Source organism: Zerene cesonia, chromosome 14, assembly GCF_012273895.1.
Source record: "Zerene cesonia ecotype Mississippi chromosome 14, Zerene_cesonia_1.1, whole genome shotgun sequence".
In the NCBI taxonomy this organism is placed as follows: Eukaryota; Metazoa; Arthropoda; class Insecta; order Lepidoptera; family Pieridae; genus Zerene; species Zerene cesonia.
Window position 1 is genome coordinate 637,106 of NC_052115.1, and position 23,314 is coordinate 660,419.

Below are 23,314 nucleotides of genomic sequence, written 5' to 3' on the forward strand. Positions count from 1 at the left end.
CGAGCTCTCGACTATAAAAGCTTAGAAATGGTTACAAAACCGAGCTTAACCCAAAATATTTCAACTACTTTTATAATTATCAAAACTTAAGGGATCCATAAACCTTTGAGCGAAATAATGAGTAATTGCCGCTTCGTCAAGCCTTAATAACCAGGAAATTCGTTAAATATGGAGTTAATAAAACTGCGGGAGAGTTCCACCGTAGAGGGTCAACAAATTGGCAGTTCCACTGATATTTGCAATTCCCCGGACCCTCGGGGACAATTTTGACAAATAGTTGTTGGACTAATAAATTTCCATTGAAACCCTGGATAGCTTGAAGTTTCAAATTGCTACATTTGAGATGGCTGTAACTTAATTAGTAGTTACTTCGGTGCGATTATATCTGGTAGATCGCGTGCATTTATGTTTGAATTTTATTTAAATCAATTCTATGGAATAGTCAAATGAAGATTGGTGGTAAAATTATCTTTACGCGTTATGTACTAGTTTTTTCATTAATGCTACCAAGTTCAAGCAAAAATGTTCGCCTTTAAAACTATTAACGTATTTGCGTTTGCATGTAGATCGTATCAATTAACATAGTTACATGAATATTAGGAAGCTGGTACATTATTTGTATTATTACTGATAAAATTGGGATCACCACATTCGTTCATAATATCAATTGTTTCGATTATATGATCTGTTTCTTCTGAATCGGCTTTCATAAAAAATGGCAATTGCTATTTGTATAACGGTTATAAACTTAAATTTTCTTCTTTTTTTTCTTTCTTTCTTTCCAATTTTACGTTCAATTTTTGCAAAATTTCTAATCATAGCTCGTTTCTCTTCTCTATCGGATCAAAAATGTGTTCTGCTACAGAAATAATGACACTATAATTATTAACAATGTAATTCACATCAACTTCTCATTAATCATTGTGACGGTGAAAAAAATATTCAACAACAATTTCACCATGCACCGTAAATTACAGACCAGTATATCAAACGCTTTACGTACTGTACCTAATTATTAAGATTAAATCTGCAAATGGCGTGATCCCTTATGCAAATTAATTCTTGCCTTCTTTTTCTTGACCGCTATCGCAGTTTTAAAGCCTTGATTTTATAATTAACAGTGTGAAATCGAAGTCAACATTGTATCGGGTGTATATTTTAGTCGACCATGTTTTGAGTTATTTGTCTGAATGGATACGGATTTTGTATCTGTTTATTGTGCACAATTTTATTTATGTTTTTTCAAACTGTGCAATATTGTTTAATTTAATAAGTCTTTGAATCATGATTTTTAAGAATTTTACAAACCTCCACCGCGTGTATATGATATTGAAAATGTGAATTCAAGTCTTGGCGTCTATGTTTTGATATTTGTACGTCGAATGTTTCCACGGTACTGATATAGCGCGACTACTCGACATTCAATAGGTGGGGTTGCATGGTCGGAAAATTGTTAGCAAAAACTTCGCTGCGACATTGAACGAGAATTTACGAGCGCACCGTTCAACCTCAACTCGGATGAGCTGCAAAAATTTTTAGCGAAGGAAAATTTAATATTTTATACGGACGGTAGCTGGCTATGAAATCGCAGAGTTTGATGAACCAATTTTCTGACAGACGCCGAAACTAGGAACCTTGTTATCAGGAGCTTAGTTGCATGATTTTTTAAAGATCCAATCTGTCTTCATGGCTCGTGGGTGCAGGTTTGGTCTTATTTTCTGGTTCTTCTTGTAAATAGGTTGCTTTATAATTTATACTTTTATCAAATTCTGTGAGATGAAGTTAGGCTTGAGTTTCTTAATTTAGGATTCGTTTCATTTCAAACTTTCATTCGCTTTTTTAATGATATTATGCTCGGATATTTATATACATAAAGAGCATTATCTATGCGCTAATGCTCTTTATGGTATTCAATTATGAAATAATAACAATTTTATTAATAAATATTTATTAAAAAGGCGTATACAATTTTTAAGAGTTGTCTCAATTTGATGTTATATCAGACAAAAATCGATAGAACATAACCACTTGAAAACCATAACCCATTCTTTCGCACACGGATAACAGCAAAGAAGTCGATTAATCCCAGAAATTGGCTCAGCACGAGGCAAATATTTAGTCACACAGAATCATAATTGTATTCACCTGCTGGCTAACCAAGTTACCATACTCCACTGTACTTGGTAAATGTGTTTCGAAGCTTTGCGTAGTTACACTCCACGAATTATATATCTGCTAACCTGATTTATATATAATTGCTTTGATATCTAAGATTATAGTCCTTTTGGTGTAACTCTCCTTATGCTAGTATATGAGTTGATGATAATGCATAACGCTAAAATTTATCATATTTAAGACACTGGTGTGTCTGGCTGTTTATTTTTAATCATCTCCATCCATCCTTCCATCCATCCATTCCTTCTTTCCGGTCGTTAATCCTTTCCTTATCCCTTTCCCTTTATAAGCGGGCAGCGCATTCGCGGAGATACTACTTTGCGAACGTTCATGGGCGGTGGTGATCGCTTACCATCAGGCGAACCACCACACACAGTTCAGCTGTCCGATATGACATTAAAAAATGTCTGTCTGTCTCTTATGCACTACTCAACCATTGAAACGACATCAATGTAATTTGGTAGAAAGCTAGTTTGAGACCCGTGAAAGAATATAGAACAGTTATTATAACGGAAATCCCACGGGAATAGAAACTATATGGGTAAATCCCTGAGACTGTCTGTCTTCTCCTTTGATTGCGCGACAGGGTGAACTGCAAGTCTGGAAGTATATTTAAGTTTTGTAATGGAAATCTTTTAAATTATTGCTGCTTTTACACGCTAATAAAGCTTTCTATTATTTGAACCAAATATGTTGGCGTTGACATTGATTCAAATATAAACGAGTTTTTAATCAAACAAACGAAAGAACATTCACAATACCTTTAAAACTAGCTACCGTTATAACCCGTTAAATACAATGTAACAAAATTGAGGTTGCAATCGTTAAAAATAACATTAAGTCCAAATCAACAAAGTACTGAATAGCTCTTACTATAAAACAATTTATTACATAGGTATAACGTGCGATCTTAAATGCTATTGGATATTCCATGGTGCTCGGATTCTCAACAACTTATGATTTATTCTCTCTTGCTGGTACAAGCTTCCACAAGCGATATTTATATGCCACTAGCACGTTACGTTAAATGAGATTTTATTATCTGTACTCAAAACACTCACTCAAGAAATTATTCAACTGGGCTTTTATGAGCGTTCTATAGTTTAGTATTTTAATAACGATATTGAAATTTTTAGCTTCTAATATCTGATCTACTCCATCTCTTTTATATACGACAATTAATTTAAGGTTTCCTGTAATTAGGTATATATTACGACTATTATGTTCTTCACAAACGTTCATCTTTGATATGAAAGTCTTTTGAAAAAAATATGTTTTATTCAAAAGACAATTACGTAAATATAGCCACAATTAAAAATTCAAAACGTAAAGTTAAATGTCCGCTCGTTCTCAAAATGCAAACTCCTTTTTGCGAACTGCTTAAAGTTGCGAATCTCTTAATGTCTTAGCATAATGATAATGTTGATTGCTGTGTTTGTAATGGGGTTTAGTTTTGGTAGAATACAGAGATTTTATTAAAATACTAGCTGCGCCCCGCGGTTTCACCCGCGTAAGTCCGTATCCCGTAGGAATATCGGGATAAAAAATAGATGTTGGCCGATTCTCAGACCTACCCAATATGCTTACCAAATTTCAGAGGAATCGGTCAAGCCGTTTCGGAGGAGTATAGAGACTAGCATTGTGACACGAGAATTTTATATATAAGATAGTATATTAAAAGGAGATAGTTGTGTACACAATGGAATAAAATGTTCGTTGTTTATTGAAAATAGCTATATGGATACTTTCTTAGTATATTTGCTGATATTTTCATGTGGAAACGTTATTCAATTCTGAGAATTTTATACTGTTTGATACAGTATGGATCGTAAATAAAAATTGTTACAGTATTATTGTATTTTCTCAGAAGTTCGAAGTAAATTAATGTTAGAAATAGTGTGAAAAGCGTCACAATAACATTTAATTAGTATTTATGTAAGGACGCAATTTGTCTCGATATATCTCAAGAGATAATGTTTGTAACATATTTTTTATGTCATAGCGGGCAACTGAGCTGGTGGTTCGCCCGATGGTAAGCGATCACCACCGCCCATAAATATTCGCTAAGGTAGTGCTTCTGCGAATTCGCTACCCGCTTTTAAGGGGAAAGGGTTAAGGAAGGAATTGACAACTGTTGAGAAGGAATAGACGGGAAAGGGTAGATAGGAAGTGGACCTAATAACATATATTTCGTATTTGAACTCATAATGATACTTATTTAACCAACGTTCCATAAACGAAGAAGACTCAATTGGGATGTATTTTTTTATATCACTCGATAACTCCGTGAGTCTTCAACCGATTGGCGTGAAACTTTTTGTTTTTGATAGAAAATTATTGTTATTTGGTCTTATTTTAGTATTTGGTGGGGTGCCTCCCCCCCGGGACGCCGCTGACGTTATTAGTAGAAGTGTTATTAAAAAAATAACTTTAAATCTCTTATTGATTTCAAATTCTTTCTTGATATTAAAGAACACAATTCCAATAAATTTAATATATATAAATATACTAAGCTTTTATGACTCGAATAAAATCTCTATGTCTTAAGATGAGACGGTGGACGTACTCATAAAAGACAGACGGACAGCATTACCTTTTTATATGTACATAAAATTGAAAATAAATATATACAGGGAATGGCTTTGAGATTCAAATCTGGATTGTTCACTTTTGAAATAATTCGTTTAGAATCGCGGACTTATTTGAAGTGCTTTTAGTATGTTCAAATGTAGTATTGACAGTTGTTAGTATTGACTGGTTATTTTTCCATATATAATCGGTTGAAAATAACATATCTTGTTAGATAGATAGATGGATGGATAGATAGGTAGATAGATAGATAAAGACTTATTGCATATATACCATATAACCAGTGTTGTGTAAAAGCTCAGCTCTTGCATGACATTAACTGAGTCAGTCCCTTTTGTCTGTAATAAACAAGCCGCACAGTAAACTATTTTTACTTTCGTTTTTTTTTTGTTCTTTTTGTTAGTTTTTATTCTAGATATTAGTTATAAATTATTTATAAAGATATGTTTTTTTTTTTTGGTACTTAAGGTTTTTATGTAAGTGCGGTGCTGTGTGTTTATAGACAATAAATTTATTTATTTATTTCTTTCTTTCTTTCTATATATACACAAAAATTTACAGAAAAAACATATAAAACACAAACAAAGAGAGAACATGCACAAATGGCAGTCTTATCGCTAGGTAGCGATCTCTTTCAGACTAACATATAAAATAAAAGGAGATACATTTTAGAATAGGATTTCTGTTATATATACCTAGTTATTGTTACATATATTTAGTAAGGTAGGACCTTATAAACTTCGTGTTTTTTCTTTAAATAAATGTGTTTTCTTTCTTTATATACCATTTTAAATTTTATTTCATACACATTATCGCTTTCCCGCAAAAATCCTATCAAAATCGTAACAGTACACCTTGAACTTTCGCGGCAGTTAAGGTCACACACACGCTGGATTCAATGAGCATTGTGTTGCGCATAAAAACTGCGTATCAAGTGAACGTGATTTATTTATAAATATACATATCGCAGATGTTTTTACGTGTTTGTTTGTGCATTACTCTGTGAGGAAAATATAGTTAAATAAAAACAAATAGATAACTGTAACTCATCATATATTATTTGTTTATTTATTTTTTGTTTATTTATCCAAATTACTTGCCATTTGAGAGGTGGAAAATAATGTATGCTGACAGGTAGATGCATTTGTGTCAACCAGAAACAGTTGATCAGATATTTATGTTTATAATCATACTAGGTGCGCCCCGCAGTTTTACTAGCGTAAGTCTGTATCCCGTAGGAATATGGGGATAAAAATTGCCTATATGTTATTCCAGTAGTTCAGCTATCTACGTACCAAATTTGATTGCAATCGGTTCAGTAGTTTTTCCGTGAAAGAGTAACAAACACGCAGCCTTACAAACTTTCGCATTTATAATATTAGTAGAATAATTACCTTAATATCACGTGTGTCTATTAAAATATACTAATTGGCAGAAAATTGAATCACCTATCTGTCTCACAGCATACTCTATGACAACCTTCGTTACAGCCGTTCGCTCGCATATGTTATAATACAGGAAATCACGAACTGGTCCAGACTCGATTTATCTTCTAAATTCATACTGTAATGATATTTTGCATCCGCTCTATGTGGTGTTTATTTGGTGAAACGTGCTATATATATATATATATATATATATATATATATATATATATATATATATATATATATATATATATATATATATATATTAAGTAGAGATTAGGTCAAAATAATGAAGGTTTCATTCTTATAGTGATTATGTTTTACTAGCGGTCCGCCCCGGTTTCGCTCGTGGTACATATAAGTACTCAAGGATCACGTATAGCAACAGTAAAGAGATAAGAGTGCAAAAAAACAAACTTCATTTTTATATTATTAGTATAGAAGTAAAGATTGTCGTCAACATCGTTAGCGCATATTCAGATTAGATTTTTATTAATTTACTGACTATCTGTACATCAAAATATATCCAATGCTGTTGAGCAGTTCGGAGTTAATTATGCAATTATAAGTGTCTAGTATGAGTGTTAATTATAGTGTCTAATGATATATTTATTTATTTTCAGGTAATCTACCGCAAAAATAACGTCTGTTTGGTTAAGTATACAGTAGACCGTTTTCGGTAGAACTCTTGTGTTAAGAAAGATACGAGCGAAACAAAATTTAAAACTCCTCACGTTTCTGGTAAGAAAAGAGCGATGGCCCAGTGCTTAATAACTGTGAGTCCAAGATTCAATTTTGATTTATTTAAAACTTAAGTCGCGTATTACTTTTTGTAGTTACTTACTATATAATTAAGTTATTATACTTCTGATATTTTTATTCATCATCATCATCAGCCCATATATGTACCCACTGTTGGCACAAAGGCCTTATGAGGGGTTTAGGCCATTTTCCACCACGCTGGCCAAGTACGGGTTGGCAGATGTCACATGTCGTCGAACTTTTGATTCTTGGACATGCCGGTTTCCTTCACCGTCTTAAGCAGTGATGATGTTTACACATGCACATATGAATTGAAAAATCAATTTATTTCTTGCACGCTCGCCTGGTCTCGAACCCGGCTTGTCGATTTTAAGTCCGAGGTCCTCACCACTGAACCACCAGTGCTGATTTTATTCAAGTATCCATTTTTTCCTACTTTTATTCATTGATTTTACTTAGTCACAAACAAGAAAATACAAATCAAGTAAAAAGCTCACTCTTAGTATCTTCAAACAAACACATACAATAAATTCAATATAAGTAATATTAATTTAAAAGATTCTAACAAACCTTTACTTTTCGCTAAGTTATCGAGTTTCCAGCGGCACATATTTGAGTTGAGGGACTTCGTCTGTTTGTCTTAAATTTCCCATCGCAGCACAGTTAACTTGCTTTCTTTTTCAGTATCCAATTTGTAACAAGTTAAAACTTAACAACTTAATGGCTGTACGTGTATTTTAAAATGAATAAATATTTAACAGCTCTTGCAACATTGTTTCGTAGTTTCCATTGAAGAAGTTAAAAGTAAAACAAATCTTTGATTTTATCAATATTCGTTTATTTAAATAGTTTTATAGCATTGATATGAGATTATAAATGAGAAATTTCTCAATATTCGTTTATTATCATAGAAATGTAACCATATTTCATAGGAATTTAACTAGCTTTCCGCCCGGGTCTTCGCCCGCATATGCAAAATATGCAATCCCGTTTTCCCCGTGTATTTCCCGTTCCCGTGGGATTCCCAATAAAAAATCAAACTTTAAAATCTCCCAATTATTTTTGTACCAATCCTTGTCGAAATCGGTTTAGTGGTTTAGGCGTGAAGAAGATACATAATTTTTGACTTTCGGTCAGTCCGACCCGGCACTGTCTTTCTTTTGACAACGCAGGCAAATCACTTCATAGTATAAAGCAAAGTCGTTTTCTGTCTGTCTGTATGTATATATGTTTAAAATTACGCTACAGATTTTGATGGCTACAGTAACAAGAGGAAGGTTTATAATAATATAGCAAAAAGAGGAGGAAAAGGGTTTTACTCCGAATTTAACGCGTGCGAAGCCGCGGGCATAAGCTATAAGCGGGCAGTAGCCTATAAAGTTACGATTTCACCTCACGTTATAACCAATGATTGTAATATTGCAAGCTCTCCAAACAAGTTGTCTGAGTCTGACCTAGTACTAGACCAGACCTAAGCACTAATTTACTTATCACTATCTAGATGAATTATAATTATAGTTTTAGTTAAGTTTGCTGGTTCATAGCGCGGATAAATATTAATCCTACCCTATCCTATCCTACTAAAAATCACGACAATTTATGATTATGTAATCATTTTTAATTTTTATCCATATACCTTACCAATATATCAAGACACACTGTTCAACCGACTTAAAAAAACGAGGTTATGATTTTCGATTTGATTCTGAAAGCTAGCCTCCCGTTTGCTCCCAGCTCACCTCTGCAGCTAGCCTCCCGTGTGCTCCCAGCACACCTCTGCAGCTAGCCTCCTGTGTGACATTTGGTCTAGTTTTAGCAATTTGAAGGTCATTTTTTTGTCAGCAATAAAAACGCAACAATAACTTCGTATTTGTTATTTTTAACTTAACGTTAAAACACGCCCGTTACAGTTCTAATGTGTGTATCAAATTTAATACAAAAAATTATACTTTCGACCTTCATTTCACCTCCACAAACTACAAACGAGCTATTATTTGTGGTTTTTAACAAAAAACCGAGTATCATTACCGACTAGAACGTGATTCGAAATAGGTACAGTCAGCAAAAAAGCGCAAGAAATGTCTCGATTCAATTATACAGTATTATAGTTGAATCGAAATGGGAAAATATTGTGGATGGTTTTCTTTATTCATTCAATTTTGTGTTGTATATATGCCAATAAAAACATTTAATAACACGTCAAAATCAATATAATCAGTCACCACCTTGGAATAATTAACCTGTGTTTGATTTTTTATTTGTCAATAAATGACTACATGTAATGAAAGAAATTAAAGAGAAATAAAAACTAATCAGCAAGCTAATCATTATAATTGTGATCATTTCTATTAATAAAATAATACAGAATTAACTACTTATTAAATTACCATGTACGATTAAAAAAACATCATGGAATATTAAATGCATTCTATTTTATCTGCGAACCGTACACCATTTTAAGATACCGACCCAAATTATAAAAATCATAGTTATAAAATATATGCTATTATTAAAAAAGCGCTCTAGGCGAGGGCCTTGTAACATAAATATTCAACTTACTCTATAAGTAATTACTATGTTACGTAATTTTGTAGGTATCCATATTTATGTTACTAATGCGAAAATGCTCATCTGTAAAGTTTCAACACTTGAAACGCTGAACGGATTTTGATGAGTTTTTTCTTATGTATTTTTTATTCAAAATAGCAGTGGTGGCTCAGTGGTGAGGAAATTGAAAAGTCGGGGTTCGAGACCGGGCGAGCGTGCAAAAAATAAATTGATTTTTCAATTTGTCTGCACATGTGGATAACATCACAACTGCCCGAAACGGTGAAGGAAAACATCATGAGGAAACCGGCATGTTAAAAGTTCGACGACATATAAAATCTGCCAACCCGCACTTGGCCGACGTCGTCAACGATCCCTCACAGGAAGCCTGTGTCCCAGCATTGGGAACATATGGACTGGTGATGATGATGATGATCATTAATGTGTGTTTTTTAACATTTCTTATGTATTTATTATGCTATAAATGAATCTAGAAACACAACCCATAACATAACTAACGGCCTAGCAATAATAAATTAATTTATAAACTTTCCCGATATTAAAAACACGTGTCACTATTTATTCAAACCACGAGTTAGCGATATCAACAAACAATATACAATATTTGCATAAAAACATACATACATACATATATACATACGAAACCGATTAACATTCTAGACATGTGGAATAGACAAGACCAACCAACTGTGACCGTTGACAATCATTTTTTTTTTTGTTTTTTATATGTTTTTTGTTTCCTGCAAAACTGCTGAACAATTTAGGAACGAAACAGACCAAAATCGTTTCTATTATATATTTGTCGTAATGAGATTTTCAATAGTTTCAAAAGGTAATAGTTTTTGATAATGATATTTTTCAATAAATAAATCACATTATTTATTATATATAAAATAAAACAAAAAACGATCAAATTATCAAAACATCGAGTAGGAAAAAAGAGATGGCCTTATTGCTACAAAGCAGTTTCTTCCAAGCAAAGATGGGCGAGGAATGTTAACAATGTAGTAAACAACTTATAATGAACACATAAAAACAATATTATTTTAACTCGGTATTGTAATACAAAACATATCAAATATACAGTATGAATAAAACATGATACAGCTTGAGCTGTTACCAAGGGGCATTGAATTCGGAGCCTACGGCTTATCGATGACACCCTGTATATAGACTAGGTACCTATTTATATAGCCTATATTTTTTTTTAATTATTACTAATTTAGCATTGAACAGTGAGTTAGGGGCTAGGACTTAATAGGACTAGGACTTAAAGACGTGTCGGGGGTTCGAGACAGAACGAGTGTACAAGAAATAAAAAGATTTTTCAATGTATCTATCTATCCACATCATTGCAAGGAAAGCATCGTGAGGAAACCGGCTTGTCGAAGTATCAAAAGTTTGACATGTGGCAGCCACCTTACTTGGCTTGGCCAACGATGGTTATAGCCTGAACCATTTTAGGAAGCGCGTGTCCTTGTATGATGATGATGATGATGATGATGATGATGATGATGATGATGATGATGGTGATAATCATACAAATAAATGTTTAAATTGTATTCTTGCTATTTAATCTCGTTGTTAGTTTCTCGTGGTTGCCTGGAGAATATCACTTCTAAGTGATAAGGCCGCTAAAATCTATTCATATATATTTTATTTAAAGTATCAATAAGGTTTCTTCTATGTACAACTTTATGAAGAGTTAAATACCAATTGTCATCATCATTTATTGGTCATGGTTAAATGACATATTTTTAATAATTTTCTTGCCTTGTATCGTAATTGAAACTAAACATATTTGATAAAACTTTTTGAATGAATAAATTGAGGTAATTTTTTGCGAAATAACTACAAACCGTAATTGTATCACGGAATTCTTTGAAAATCGATTTCAACTCTTATAAAGTTATTAATCTATGTATTGTACCATTGTCACACAAATTTGTACTTACTGCCAATTTTATGTACGCAATAACGAACGCTATCCATTTGAAAATAAAGGTGTATATCGCTTGCGCTGTGAGGTGTAATATTACAAATAGGTATAATTTTGTTTGCGGTTACGTTTTGATGGAATAATCTCATTAGTTAGGTGTAGTTATGTACCGTATAGTGGTTAATTCTTTATCAGGTGAAGGTTGGGTTCAATCCTGTATATAAATAATTCATTTGTTCCATACAAAGATAATATGGATAACAGTTTTGAGCATGGAAAGTTAAATTATAGTGTAGCTGGTCGCCCCGGCTTCGCCTGTGGTATATGTATGGTATAAGGCACTCAGTGAAGTTGCAGCTTTCGAATGGTGAAAGATTTTTTGAAAACGGTCCAGCAGTTTTTGTGTGAAAACGTAACAAACATACAAAAATATAAAAGTTTCCTCTTCATAATATAAGCGTAAAAAAGACAAAATTCTGTAAAAATATATATATAAATTCTATGTTATATTTATTCATCAGGAACATATCTAATTTAAAAAACCCACATAAGCAAAATGCCCCTGATCCCATCCGAAAACCGGCCGCGCGTAACTCCGCTTAACCTTACTCGCTCTATGAACATGCCTAGTATGATATAATTACAACATTAACGCAGTTGTTAACCAACGGAGCGTAAAAAGGGTGTTTACGGCTACTAATTACAATTTTAACACTTCAAATCTAATTAGGCATCTTATGGGCGGTCTAGATAAGATCAGGCTATTACCTATTAAAAGCTACCAATAAAAAGTTTACACCTAAATTACTGGTGATGGTAATGGCACAGTGGCACACACTTTTTTATTTTTGTGTCATTGTTCATCATCATCATCAGCCCATATGTGTTCCCACTGCTGGGACACAGACCTCCTATGAGGGTTCAGGCCACACCATCATCTACCACGCAAGCCAAGTGCGGGTTGGCAGATGTCACATGTCGAACCCACGACTTAGCGATTTTAAGTTCGAGGTCTTTACCACAGAGTCACCACTCCTTTATTGTTATCCTGCGTTATTCAAACTTAGTTTTAAAAATGTTTATACAATTAAAATGTTATTCAAATAATACTTATAAATATAATTAAAGTCAGTTTTCATATTCAAGGTAATCTCAACAACTGATGTATCAAATAAAAAATAAATTAGTGTTCAGGTTATGCATGTAATATGAACTAAATTTATTCCAACCAGGTTTCCGTGTAAAAAAATGACAAACAGACGTACGTAGTTTTACATTGGTATCCAAATGTTAAGGTTTCTGAATCTATGTTCCCCGACGAGTACAACCTTCCAACCTTCCAACCAACCTTCTAGACTGGAGTGAACAGGCAACTTCTAGGGAAGCTCTCCACCTTAGACTATCCGTAAATCGCGGTAAAGAAAGCTTTAATAAAACAGAAAAACTATGTCATATCAGCTCAAAATTAAAAATTTGTCAACTAAAATTTCCAATCTCGTTCTATTTAAAATTGACTTAACAAACAAACAAGGATAGTAATAGGCTTATGAAATACAAATCGTGACCTAACCTACCACGCCCGTGCAAAGGAGGAAGTCATTAAATATGAATTGAAATGCGTTTCTAATCTATAATTATATGAGGTTTTATTTATCATCTGTATGTCTGTTTCGTAACGTACATTGTTTATTGACTTATTTGTAATGAGATTACGTTAGGTTTACAAAACTCTAGTCTCGGTCTATTATCTTTTGAATAAGTCGTTAATACTGGAGTATATTAATATTTGACTGCGGTTGATAAATGTACCTAACGGGCAGTATTTGGCTAGAATTTATAACTTGAAAGCCCGAAGTTTGAAGTATGACATGGTCCAAGCCTGGTGATGCAAGATAAGCCTTTATTGTTGGCATAAGAGTCGATCAAAGGTCACTTTCCTGCCCTTTTTCCCATACAGTATACAGGCATATGAACCCTTATCCAACGTACGACGTTATAGAAAAAGCATCCGTAAGATTTGTACAAACACGCGCACTAAAAGTAGCTACCATTCCCAGCGTTATCTCAAAGACAATTTAAATTTAGTGTTAAACGCGTAATACCTCTTTTGAATGAATGAAATATTAATGGAGATGTTGACAATCCCCATTCGCTCACAAAGACCCCGATTAGACCCATTGTACGGGGTACAGATGAGCCCCATTGTTCGTGGGTAATGACAATAGTCGAAATGAAACTTTTCGGGACCTTTCGAAGACTTATTGACAATGGCTATTGAAATTATCAAAAAGAGGACTTCATTTGGAGTGGGAGCGCGGGGCTGTAAATTTTTAAGAGATTAACGTGGTTCTGTGTTGTTTCCTACAATTATTTAACCAACGGAAGCTACAAATCATTGAAATTTTAATGCAAATGTTTAATAAAATAAATAACGAAATATGTTGTCCAGATTTCGTCTATTTAGACAAGAAATTACCAAAGGTCTTAGTACTATTAAATATGATAACGTTTATAGCTTTTCTAATGTAAAGGGTTTTAAATTATATGAAGATATACATGATAAGTTTCGTAGAGTTCTGTCTGTGATATTCGGAAGGTCTCCAATTAATGAATTGAGCACAGTTTGAGAAATTAATTATTAAAATGATTATTTGCAATAGACGAATTAATTTCATAATTGTGTTATAACTTACTAGCTTTTGCCCGCGGCTTCGCACGCATTAAATACGAAGTAGTTTAATAGATGTTATTGTACATATAAACCTTCCTCTTTAATCACTCTATCAAAATCCGTTGTGTAGTTTTAAAGATCTAGGCATACATAAAGACGCGGGAAGCAACTTTGCTTTATACTATGTAGTGATAGTAAAATATAAGGCTCTATTACATGAAAACGTAACTCGTGGAGACGGTGAACGAAGGTTTTCAGTGTGGGGCACGGAACCCTCGAAATATATCCAGTTTCCGTTTGACCGGAGATTTTATTAAAGCTCAACCTTATTACTGAAGCAATTTGATCGGATCCGTTGAAAATAAAGAATGAAATTTAGTCACCATCTTGCAATATTGACTCGGATTTCAGTCGGATTGTTTGTGTGAAATTATATAATTCACATTAATGTTGACTATTTATCGCCCGTGGCGACTGTTGGTTTTGTTATAACTTCTCTTTCGTTTTTTAGAAAAAATTTAAACGTGATTTCTTGGATACATAAAAGCAATGTTTGAATATTAAATGCTAGAGTGGTCACGGACAGAAAGTCTAATTCTTAATAGTAGTCCACGAAATAAAAGAGATTAATACAAATATTATTAAGTTTCAAGAAGATTCGATAGATGTGTGTGAAACTCCACTCAAACTAGAACAACTGTGTTTTTAAACTGAATTAAACGGAGAGAAAGACAGCAATAAAGAATATAAATGCTAAAAACATCATCGAGATAATGATAGAACGATTTAATTTACTTATATTATAGATATATTTACATATGTCATGTTTAACAAATCAGTATCAAGCACAATTACGTTAATGAATAATAAAATTGGACATTTTTATATACCTTTATGTAATTATCTACATATGAATTATACAAACAGCTTCCGTATGTTGGATAAAATATAAACGATAATTCATGAAACCAGACGATGAAATAATTAATTTTCTTAATATCTTTAAGCTGTTAGGAATTTTTATTATTAAGTAAATAATTTTGATGAGTTGAATTAATTAAAGGTCGGATTCATTAAAATAACGCGATGGTCTAGAGGTTTTGTCTAGTGCTAATTAAATATCGCAGGTTCGATTGCAAATAAAAGAATAATATTAATTTAATCTGAAATTAAATATGCATGTATTTGTTTGCTATGGTTGTTATCTGTACAAAAATATACAAGAACCTCGGAATTACAAAACACGTGGGCAGACTGGGAATCAGCGCTGTTCGGGGGTTAAGGCCCGTCAGCATGGCTGAGTCTGTCTCGATTGCCATTTAATTTTTAAGTGATATTAGTTTTAAGGTTGTAATGTGGCAATAAAGCTTGTTTTCTATCTTTATTCCTGAAAAGAATATAGAAAAGTTATTTAATACTATTCAATTTATAGACATAAATCAGTCTGTCCTACACCCTAAAAATGTCGTTTTGACAGGTTTTAAATCCGTTTAAATATTAAGGAACATGTTCGTATTAAATTCAATATATAATGTATATCTTATATATAAAATTCTCGTGTCCCAATGTTAGTCTCTATACTCCTCCGAAACGGCTTGACCGATTCCTCTGAAATTTGGTAAGCATATTGGGTAGGTCTGAGAATCGGCTAACATCTATTTTTCACACCACTAAACGATAAGAGTAAGGCAGAACAGCGTTTGCCGGGTGCAGCTAGTTATATTATATAAATGACTAAGCAATATCTAGTAGATAGTAAGTCACATGGGAAGGACTTTCAAGGATTTTCTCATCGGCTGTGATCTAGGCAAATCTAGGTTATATTTTATGCTAATTCTGCTAGAATGTATGAAACTCCCACTTGACCTTTTTTATACGATAAAGTAATATAAATTTACCTAATTGAGAGAAATCGCTTTTCATCTAAATTAATTTTCATCAAGTTATGTAGTATTCGCGTTGTAAAATCTTATTATTAAATATTGTTATGAGAAGGCTATTTTAATATATTAGATAGTAAATACGTTCATAGTAATTTTTGATAATATACAAAAAAAATGTTACTTACTTCAAAATTGTTATAGTTTTATTTAGAGAAACATTCTGAAGTACTGACTGTAGCCCGACAGGCTGTTGCTAGTTCTGTTAGATATGGAAATAAATAAAGTTAAACATTTTATTTTATGTAACAATTCTATCTATTTCTAATTCCAGCTTCCAAACAAAAAACGAATCAAAAACGTTTCACCCAGTCGAAAGTTCTGAACTAACAGAGCCAAAATTACAGTCGAGTTGGTAACCGCCTTTTATTGCAGTCGGTTAAAAACGGTCAAACCACAAAAATGCAGCACATATTTCTCTGGCGAGTACCAGGCGGCCACTCAAAATCCACACACGGCTCCGAGCAAACGTTTCCTTTTAGGAAGTAGTTATAAATCATCTTTAAAAAAACTTATCGCGGCCTTGGAGTCGCGAAACGACCGGAATTGAAAAATAAACGTGCTCGAAACACGGAAACCGATGCATTCGCCAGTCAGCAACAATATTATGGGGCGCGGCGTCATGGCGTAGGTATACCCTTTGATTTTTGTGATTCCGAGGTGCTCAGACCGAAGTAGTGGTGGTCTATTATCATAGAGAGAAGTTATTTATTGCGAAAGGTGAATTATTATTCATAGATGTATAGATAAATTGACAATTACTTATTTATATCTCTGATGATATGTGCCCAAACTTGTAGAATGTAAGTAAAGAGATATAGGTTTTATAGGGATATATTTTAAACGTGACAGTTTGTGAGGATGGAAGGTTGTATGTTTGTTGCACTTTCGCGTGAAATCTATTTAACGGATTAAATGGATATATCTGAATAACACATGAAGTATAGAAACGTTTGCCTTCACCCGATAGATATATATATAGATACTATCACGGTATAGCACTAATAGTACTCAGTAGTATTACTGGAGAGCTCACAGACAGACAGACATGTAAGTCTCAGCTGTAAGGGCCCGTTTTACTCTTTCGCTACGATAACCATTACAACTCGACATAAAACGACGTTTGAAGTAATACTACAGTCAATGTGCGAGTTAAATTTCTATAATTTCCTCAACGTCAGCAGATTTATCTAATGTTGCGACACGTTGATCAGTTACCAAGCAACTCAGCGGCGAATAAATTGGCACACAAGTAAATTAAATCTTAATTTACTGAAGATTGAGTATTCACACTCATTTCGCAATCGGCCGTGTGCTCATATATTATAATGGACCTTGAATACTACGTCGTAAGCTTTATATTGCCTTATAATAAGCAAAAGGTTAAGATTGAACCGTAATCTATACTATTGTATTGCGTTTTGAAATACTCGGTAATTGAATTAAATGTCATGGGATAGGCTTTGGATTTTTAAATCTGTCAATGTATTCTTATGTATTTTGATATTTTGTGCATGTACTTAATAGATCATTCATAACAGATCAAAATATATTTCTTATATATAAGTTTTAAAATAGCAAAAAAATTAATTATTATATTAATATAATTATTTAATGTAGAATATTTTAAATACTCAAAAGCTATCAAACATCGCTATCAATAAATATAACATAAATAATGTTGTGTTTCCAAAAAAACATTTTGTTTAGACATAAGTATTATACGAAATCTATCACAACCGAAAACCAACATACTCTGGAAAAACCTTACCTTTACTATATATCAATTGAATACATCATGACTTAGTCTTTTAAAATTATACTACCTACTCCCTACCTTTGAGCTTTCACCCTAACAAACACCCACTATTAAATCGAGAACTCACGGTACCGATCATACTAAACGAAAACCAGCTAAAAAGCCTTCAATACATTAGAGTTCAGGAAGTCTTATGCCCTTGTGCGCACGCGCATGCGTTGCCTAAAATAGAAGGTTGTACCGCCATCGGCGTTTGATTAGGTTCCGTAACTGAATATTAGGTTTTCCTTGAGACAAACTTGAAACCCATGGTTGTAACGTTACCCCACTTCCTTGTAGAATATGGGATTGTCACGACACCACTACTTTGCCTACAAATCATGTTAAATTGGCTGCAAATAAATATCTAAAATTGAATAAATTTAACTATATACATAAGAGGAAATATAAACATAGCAATCATAATGATACAAGTAAGGAGAAATAAATTCAATTGATAAATTAGAAAATTATTTAAACACACGCTACACGTTACAATTCTCAAAATAATTAGAATAACTGTTATAATGCCCAATGACATCGAAAGGGAAAGCCTAGAATACCAGATATCCTAACCTTGAGTATTCGGAGCCTCACCTCCGCCTAATTTCCCTCTGATAAGAGATAATGAGCACAATGACCTCCCAATTACAGCGCAAAACCTACACTGCGACAAGGTCTAGTTGAATATATATAATTTTAAAATTATGCTAATGTGCCTGAGCCCAACGTTCATTTTAATCGGCCTTGGGTAACCAGCGTTTCTCTTAACCTCTATTTCGTGCCAATCCCATATATTTTTCTCGTAATGTCAAATATAGTTTATAGTATGCTTCAAGGTATGGCGATTAAGCAATGTACATTTATATAGTTGGTCAAATTATCAAGAATCTTGAAGTATTTTAGAGTTTTATGCAGTGGTTTGCTTCCTACATCTTGCTATTTAACATTCACTCCACATTCATAAATTCCAGATTGATTGCTAGATAAAATTATATACAGTCGTTTAGAATAAAAAATCATGTATTTTTCTAGCATAATGCAATGTACAGAAAGAATAAATATACATGTATCAAAAGTTAAGATTACAGTTCTCTAACAAAATTACGAATAATTGTGTTTATTATATGCAAAGGGTAATATTAAACCCTAATAGAAGCCTATTATAATAGCATAATCGTATAATAACACAAAATGCAAGCTAAATTACAAAGTCAACCCATAATCTCCAACAAATGTAAAGAGAAATAAAAGAAACGAAAACTACTTTGAAGCATTGAAAAATTTAAAAGCACTCACAAATTATATGTCCGCTAGAAATCAAGTAATTTTCCCGCCGTAGAAATTGTCAATTTACTCGCAAATAGTTTCTTATCGCTTTACAAAATATAACTTCATTTGTAACCTTTATAAGCCCTGAGTTTTTTATGTTGTTTTTATTCTGCTGTCCCTTTGCTATCCCCTTTTATGACTTTCTGCTTTGAATGAAAATTGTTTTTATTTTATCATAGTTATTTTCTTTGAAAGCGTTTCTTTCAGCTCGAATATAGAACGTTGAATTAAATATTTCTATTCAAACATTTAATTGAGAATTTTACATTTTCATTGGCGAATGATTAATTAATTTTTAATTAAAACTCACAAAAACAGGGTTGTTACCTGTGGACGGTTCACCTGACCAAATACAGAAATCGTGATCCTACAAAACCGAGCATATAGGTTATAGTGGTTCCAAAAAACTGTTTAGTTCACCTTGAAAGTCGCAGTGGGCGTACCAAACTTGATTTAGTCGCCATCTGACAAACCCTTTTTTTGTCTTGAATATAAATAAGACGAGCAAAAAATATAAAGTCGAGTGAGATTTTTTCCCCTCGTCGTTTCCATTGGGACTAGGCCGAGTTTAGCGAAAGTAAGATTTGAATAATAAAACAGATATTCGCTTATGTTCTTAAAGTGCGGTGTTGTTTTTGTTCCTCCACGAAGATGATATCGTAAACTTTCTATACCACGAAATATGCTTGAAATTTCGCATTCTGACGTAAGAAAAATATGATAAACAATAATCCCTCATATCGGAGCGTCCTCAACGCTTCCTATACGATTTGATAATGACTTCCTGCGTCCTTTAATATCCTCGTTAGGCGATTCGATTCAATGTTTTATAACATTCGTTTGAGACGCGGAAGCGAATAAGTGCACTCCACATTACATACATTTACGCACCAGATAATTTGAAATAGAAATAAAATTGGGTCACGCGTAACATGAACCATTCGTGAAATCGAATTATCCAATTACACATTCGATTGGTGTGCTGTATAAAATTTTCCAACGGATCATTACAATTTATTACGTTTAGACTTGTTTGTAATAATAGTAATAATTCCTATGATAACAATATCATTAATAGTAAGGACGCAAACTTAATGGTACCACGTCATGCATACTAATTCGGTAGCCAGCTCTTTGCCAGTGCTCGCCAGATCGGACATGTCTGAAATAATAATCACGTTCTCTACATTTTAACTGATAACACCGATTTTCTGTTCCAGCCATAAATCTACTTAATAGATTCTACTTCGAGCATTAATTTACGTGTATTTAGGGAACCTTTTACTTTATTAATAGCTCTTTTCTTTGTTCGCAGACGAAAAAGAACAATCCGAACCACATCAAGAGGCCGATGAACGCGTTCATGGTCTGGTCGCAGATTGAGCGCAGAAAAATATGCGAGCAAACGCCAGACATGCACAACGCGGAAATATCCAAAAACCTCGGCCGCGTTTGGAAAACTTTGAACGACGAAGAGAGACAGCCCTTTATCGACGAGGCGGAGAGACTCAGGCAGCTCCATATGCGAGAGTACCCTGACTACAAGTACAGGCCTCGCAAGAAAACTGCGAAACCAGCGCAGAGGAACGGCGGCGTCTCCAAACAGAAGCGCAAACAACGCGCTGATACGAACAACAACAGAGGTGTTGCCAGACGACGATCGCGACCCACACCTCCCAGCGTCCCGATGATGCCCATAGAGACGCCAGCACCACCAGCTCTGCCCGCGTCTCCCGCTGGCTCGCCGGATTCTCCTGAATCAGCTTGCTTGTACGATGACAACTCCCGTCGCGAGCAGACTGACTTAACGGATCTGTACTCCATCACGGATCTACTCCGCCTCCCTGCGGACTGCGAAGTCGACCTGGACGTCCTCACAGACATGGAGTCCTTTGAGACCGCCTCATCATCCTCGGGTTCACACTTCGAGTTCTCCTGCACACCGGACGTGTCCGACATGCTGAGTGAGATCGGCGTGACGAGCGCCTGGGACGAGACTGCGTTCTCGTCGTACCTCACGTCGTCTTAGAGCGGTGTTGGGTCGCCTCGGCCGCTGGCCGGTACCACTGATCTCATTTTCGAGCCGCCACACGGGGGCCGACGACGCGGCGACCGCTCGCCGCCCCGCCTAGAGAGTGCCTACATCCAATTGACGTGTCGACATTTGGATTCAATGTACAAAGTTATTTAATAAGGTTTCGAGTGTGTTTAGTTCGCCGATCGGCCACGTGGCCGATTCACCTTGGTTCTCTCGGTTTATCGTTTAGTTTAGAAAGTTAAGCCGGCGTCCTGGAAACGCGAGGTCGGATCTGGTTAATATAGGCTGTGAGTTGGTTCTTTTAAACCGTTGCTTTTATTGATTTTATCAAATTTATCCGGGGTGATTTCAAAACGGCACGTCTCAGACGCATCTCAGTAAATAATCCGTCTTACTCTCCGTCGCCTGGTTAGCAAGCCGCGGACCTTGCAGGTCGAACGCCGCACGCTCGCACCGCGTTGTCGCGTCCGTATATTCTATAAGTGTACATTACTCGAGTTGGCTTCTTTATAGTAAGTTTGCAACCCTCGCTCCCTTACTTTATTTTATAACTTTTACCCCGTAGACAATTTTTAGTTAACTAAACATGTATAATTCGTAATAGAAAATTAAAACTAGGTTATAGTCATATTTCTCTTACGTTCGTACGTAAGTTCACTTATATTTTGATGCACATAGATAGATGATAGTTCGATTATGATTTACTGGCGGAAGCTGATCGGTATGTCATTAGTAAGAATGTCGGAGTGCGGGATTTCGAGTCAGCTATTTTTGGGAATGTGCCCTTGCCGTGTTCGCATTTTGTGAAGAACCACGCGCGTACAACTTTTGTCGGTTAACTTTTTTACCGTTGCGCGCGTGACTCTTTCCAAACCCTTTCATTGGACACATGGCTTGGGATGTGTAGGTTCGAGTCTGTATGTCTTGCTATATATACGTTAGGTTGCTTAAGATAAGGTTTCTACGTACGATGGTAAGGTATAATGTAAAGTTATGACGGCACCTCAGGATCGATAAGGGACTTCAACTATCTCCTTGATTTCTTAACGTCTTCACGCTTCACAAAGTCTATAGAAAGATACATATCAATGAAGGGGACGTAGTGTATCGCGGAACGGTTACGGTCAAATGAACAAAACTATAGTTCGGTTTCACTCAAATATTTTGCTGTTTATACTCTGTGATTTACTTTATGGAATTTCTAAATTATAAGGATATATAGCGGAGACTGATATCGCATAGATTAGTTTTAGCAGCGCTAGCTTCTCGAACTTGTTTAATTTTTAGAACTGGGCATAACTCTTAATGGTAAAACAAGACATATTTTTGATATTTTGCTTCTCTGTGGCAATCGGGTGCATAACTACCAACATAACTACATTATCAGCCAACCGAGCCCGTCTCGATTACCACAGCTAAGCGTTCCACAAAACTATTTGTATTTTCATAAACTGTCAATTCATTGAAAATCATGTCAGTTATTTGCGTACTATTTACAAACTAGCCTCTCTCGTTTTAAGATATTTGTAAACTCGGTGTCTACTTCAGATGACGAAATCAATATTGTTAGATAATCTGTGTCCCTCATATAGAAGTAAGGGATCCGTTGTGCTCTATGAATAAAAAACAAAATGCTTTACTTATACTATTATATTCTTATAAACATATTGTAAAAACTTCGTGTACTTAGTGTGTGTCTACGAAATCCAATTATTTTTAAAGATGCATAAAACGTGTTATCTATACATTATTTGTATTGCAAATCTGTAATTTACACTATCTACTGTGTGTCGTAGGGCAATATGATATATTATATATACAATCGATACTTTATAAAAGATAAAAAAAATAAATTCGTGCCTAAGAAAAATTTCGATTTCAAATGTATATTTTAGTGATGCTCAAATTTATCTTTATAAGCGAGTAGATGTAGATGCTGTTATATCGGTGTGAAATTATGAACACTTAGATTTTCAATTGCCAGATTTGCATTTTGTATTGTTTGCTTCTCTACGTTACGATGACAAATTCTATCAATGTATACAGTCTCATCTATTTTATGTTACACATTTTAC

General features: G+C 34.3%; 1 protein-coding gene across 1 annotated transcript in view; it reads left to right on the top strand.

The window, feature by feature from the left end:
• Window positions 1-21,797, top strand: part of LOC119831639 (transcription factor SOX-4-like) — a 76,381-nt gene extending 54,584 nt beyond the window's left edge. Inside the window, exon 2 of the mRNA XM_038355073.1 lies at window positions 20,517-21,797. Coding sequence (XP_038211001.1) covers window positions 20,517-21,230 — 714 coding nt within the window. The 3' untranslated portion in view covers window positions 21,231-21,797. The remainder of the gene's footprint in view (window positions 1-20,516) is intronic.
• Window positions 21,798-23,314: the final 1,517 nt, after the last annotated feature.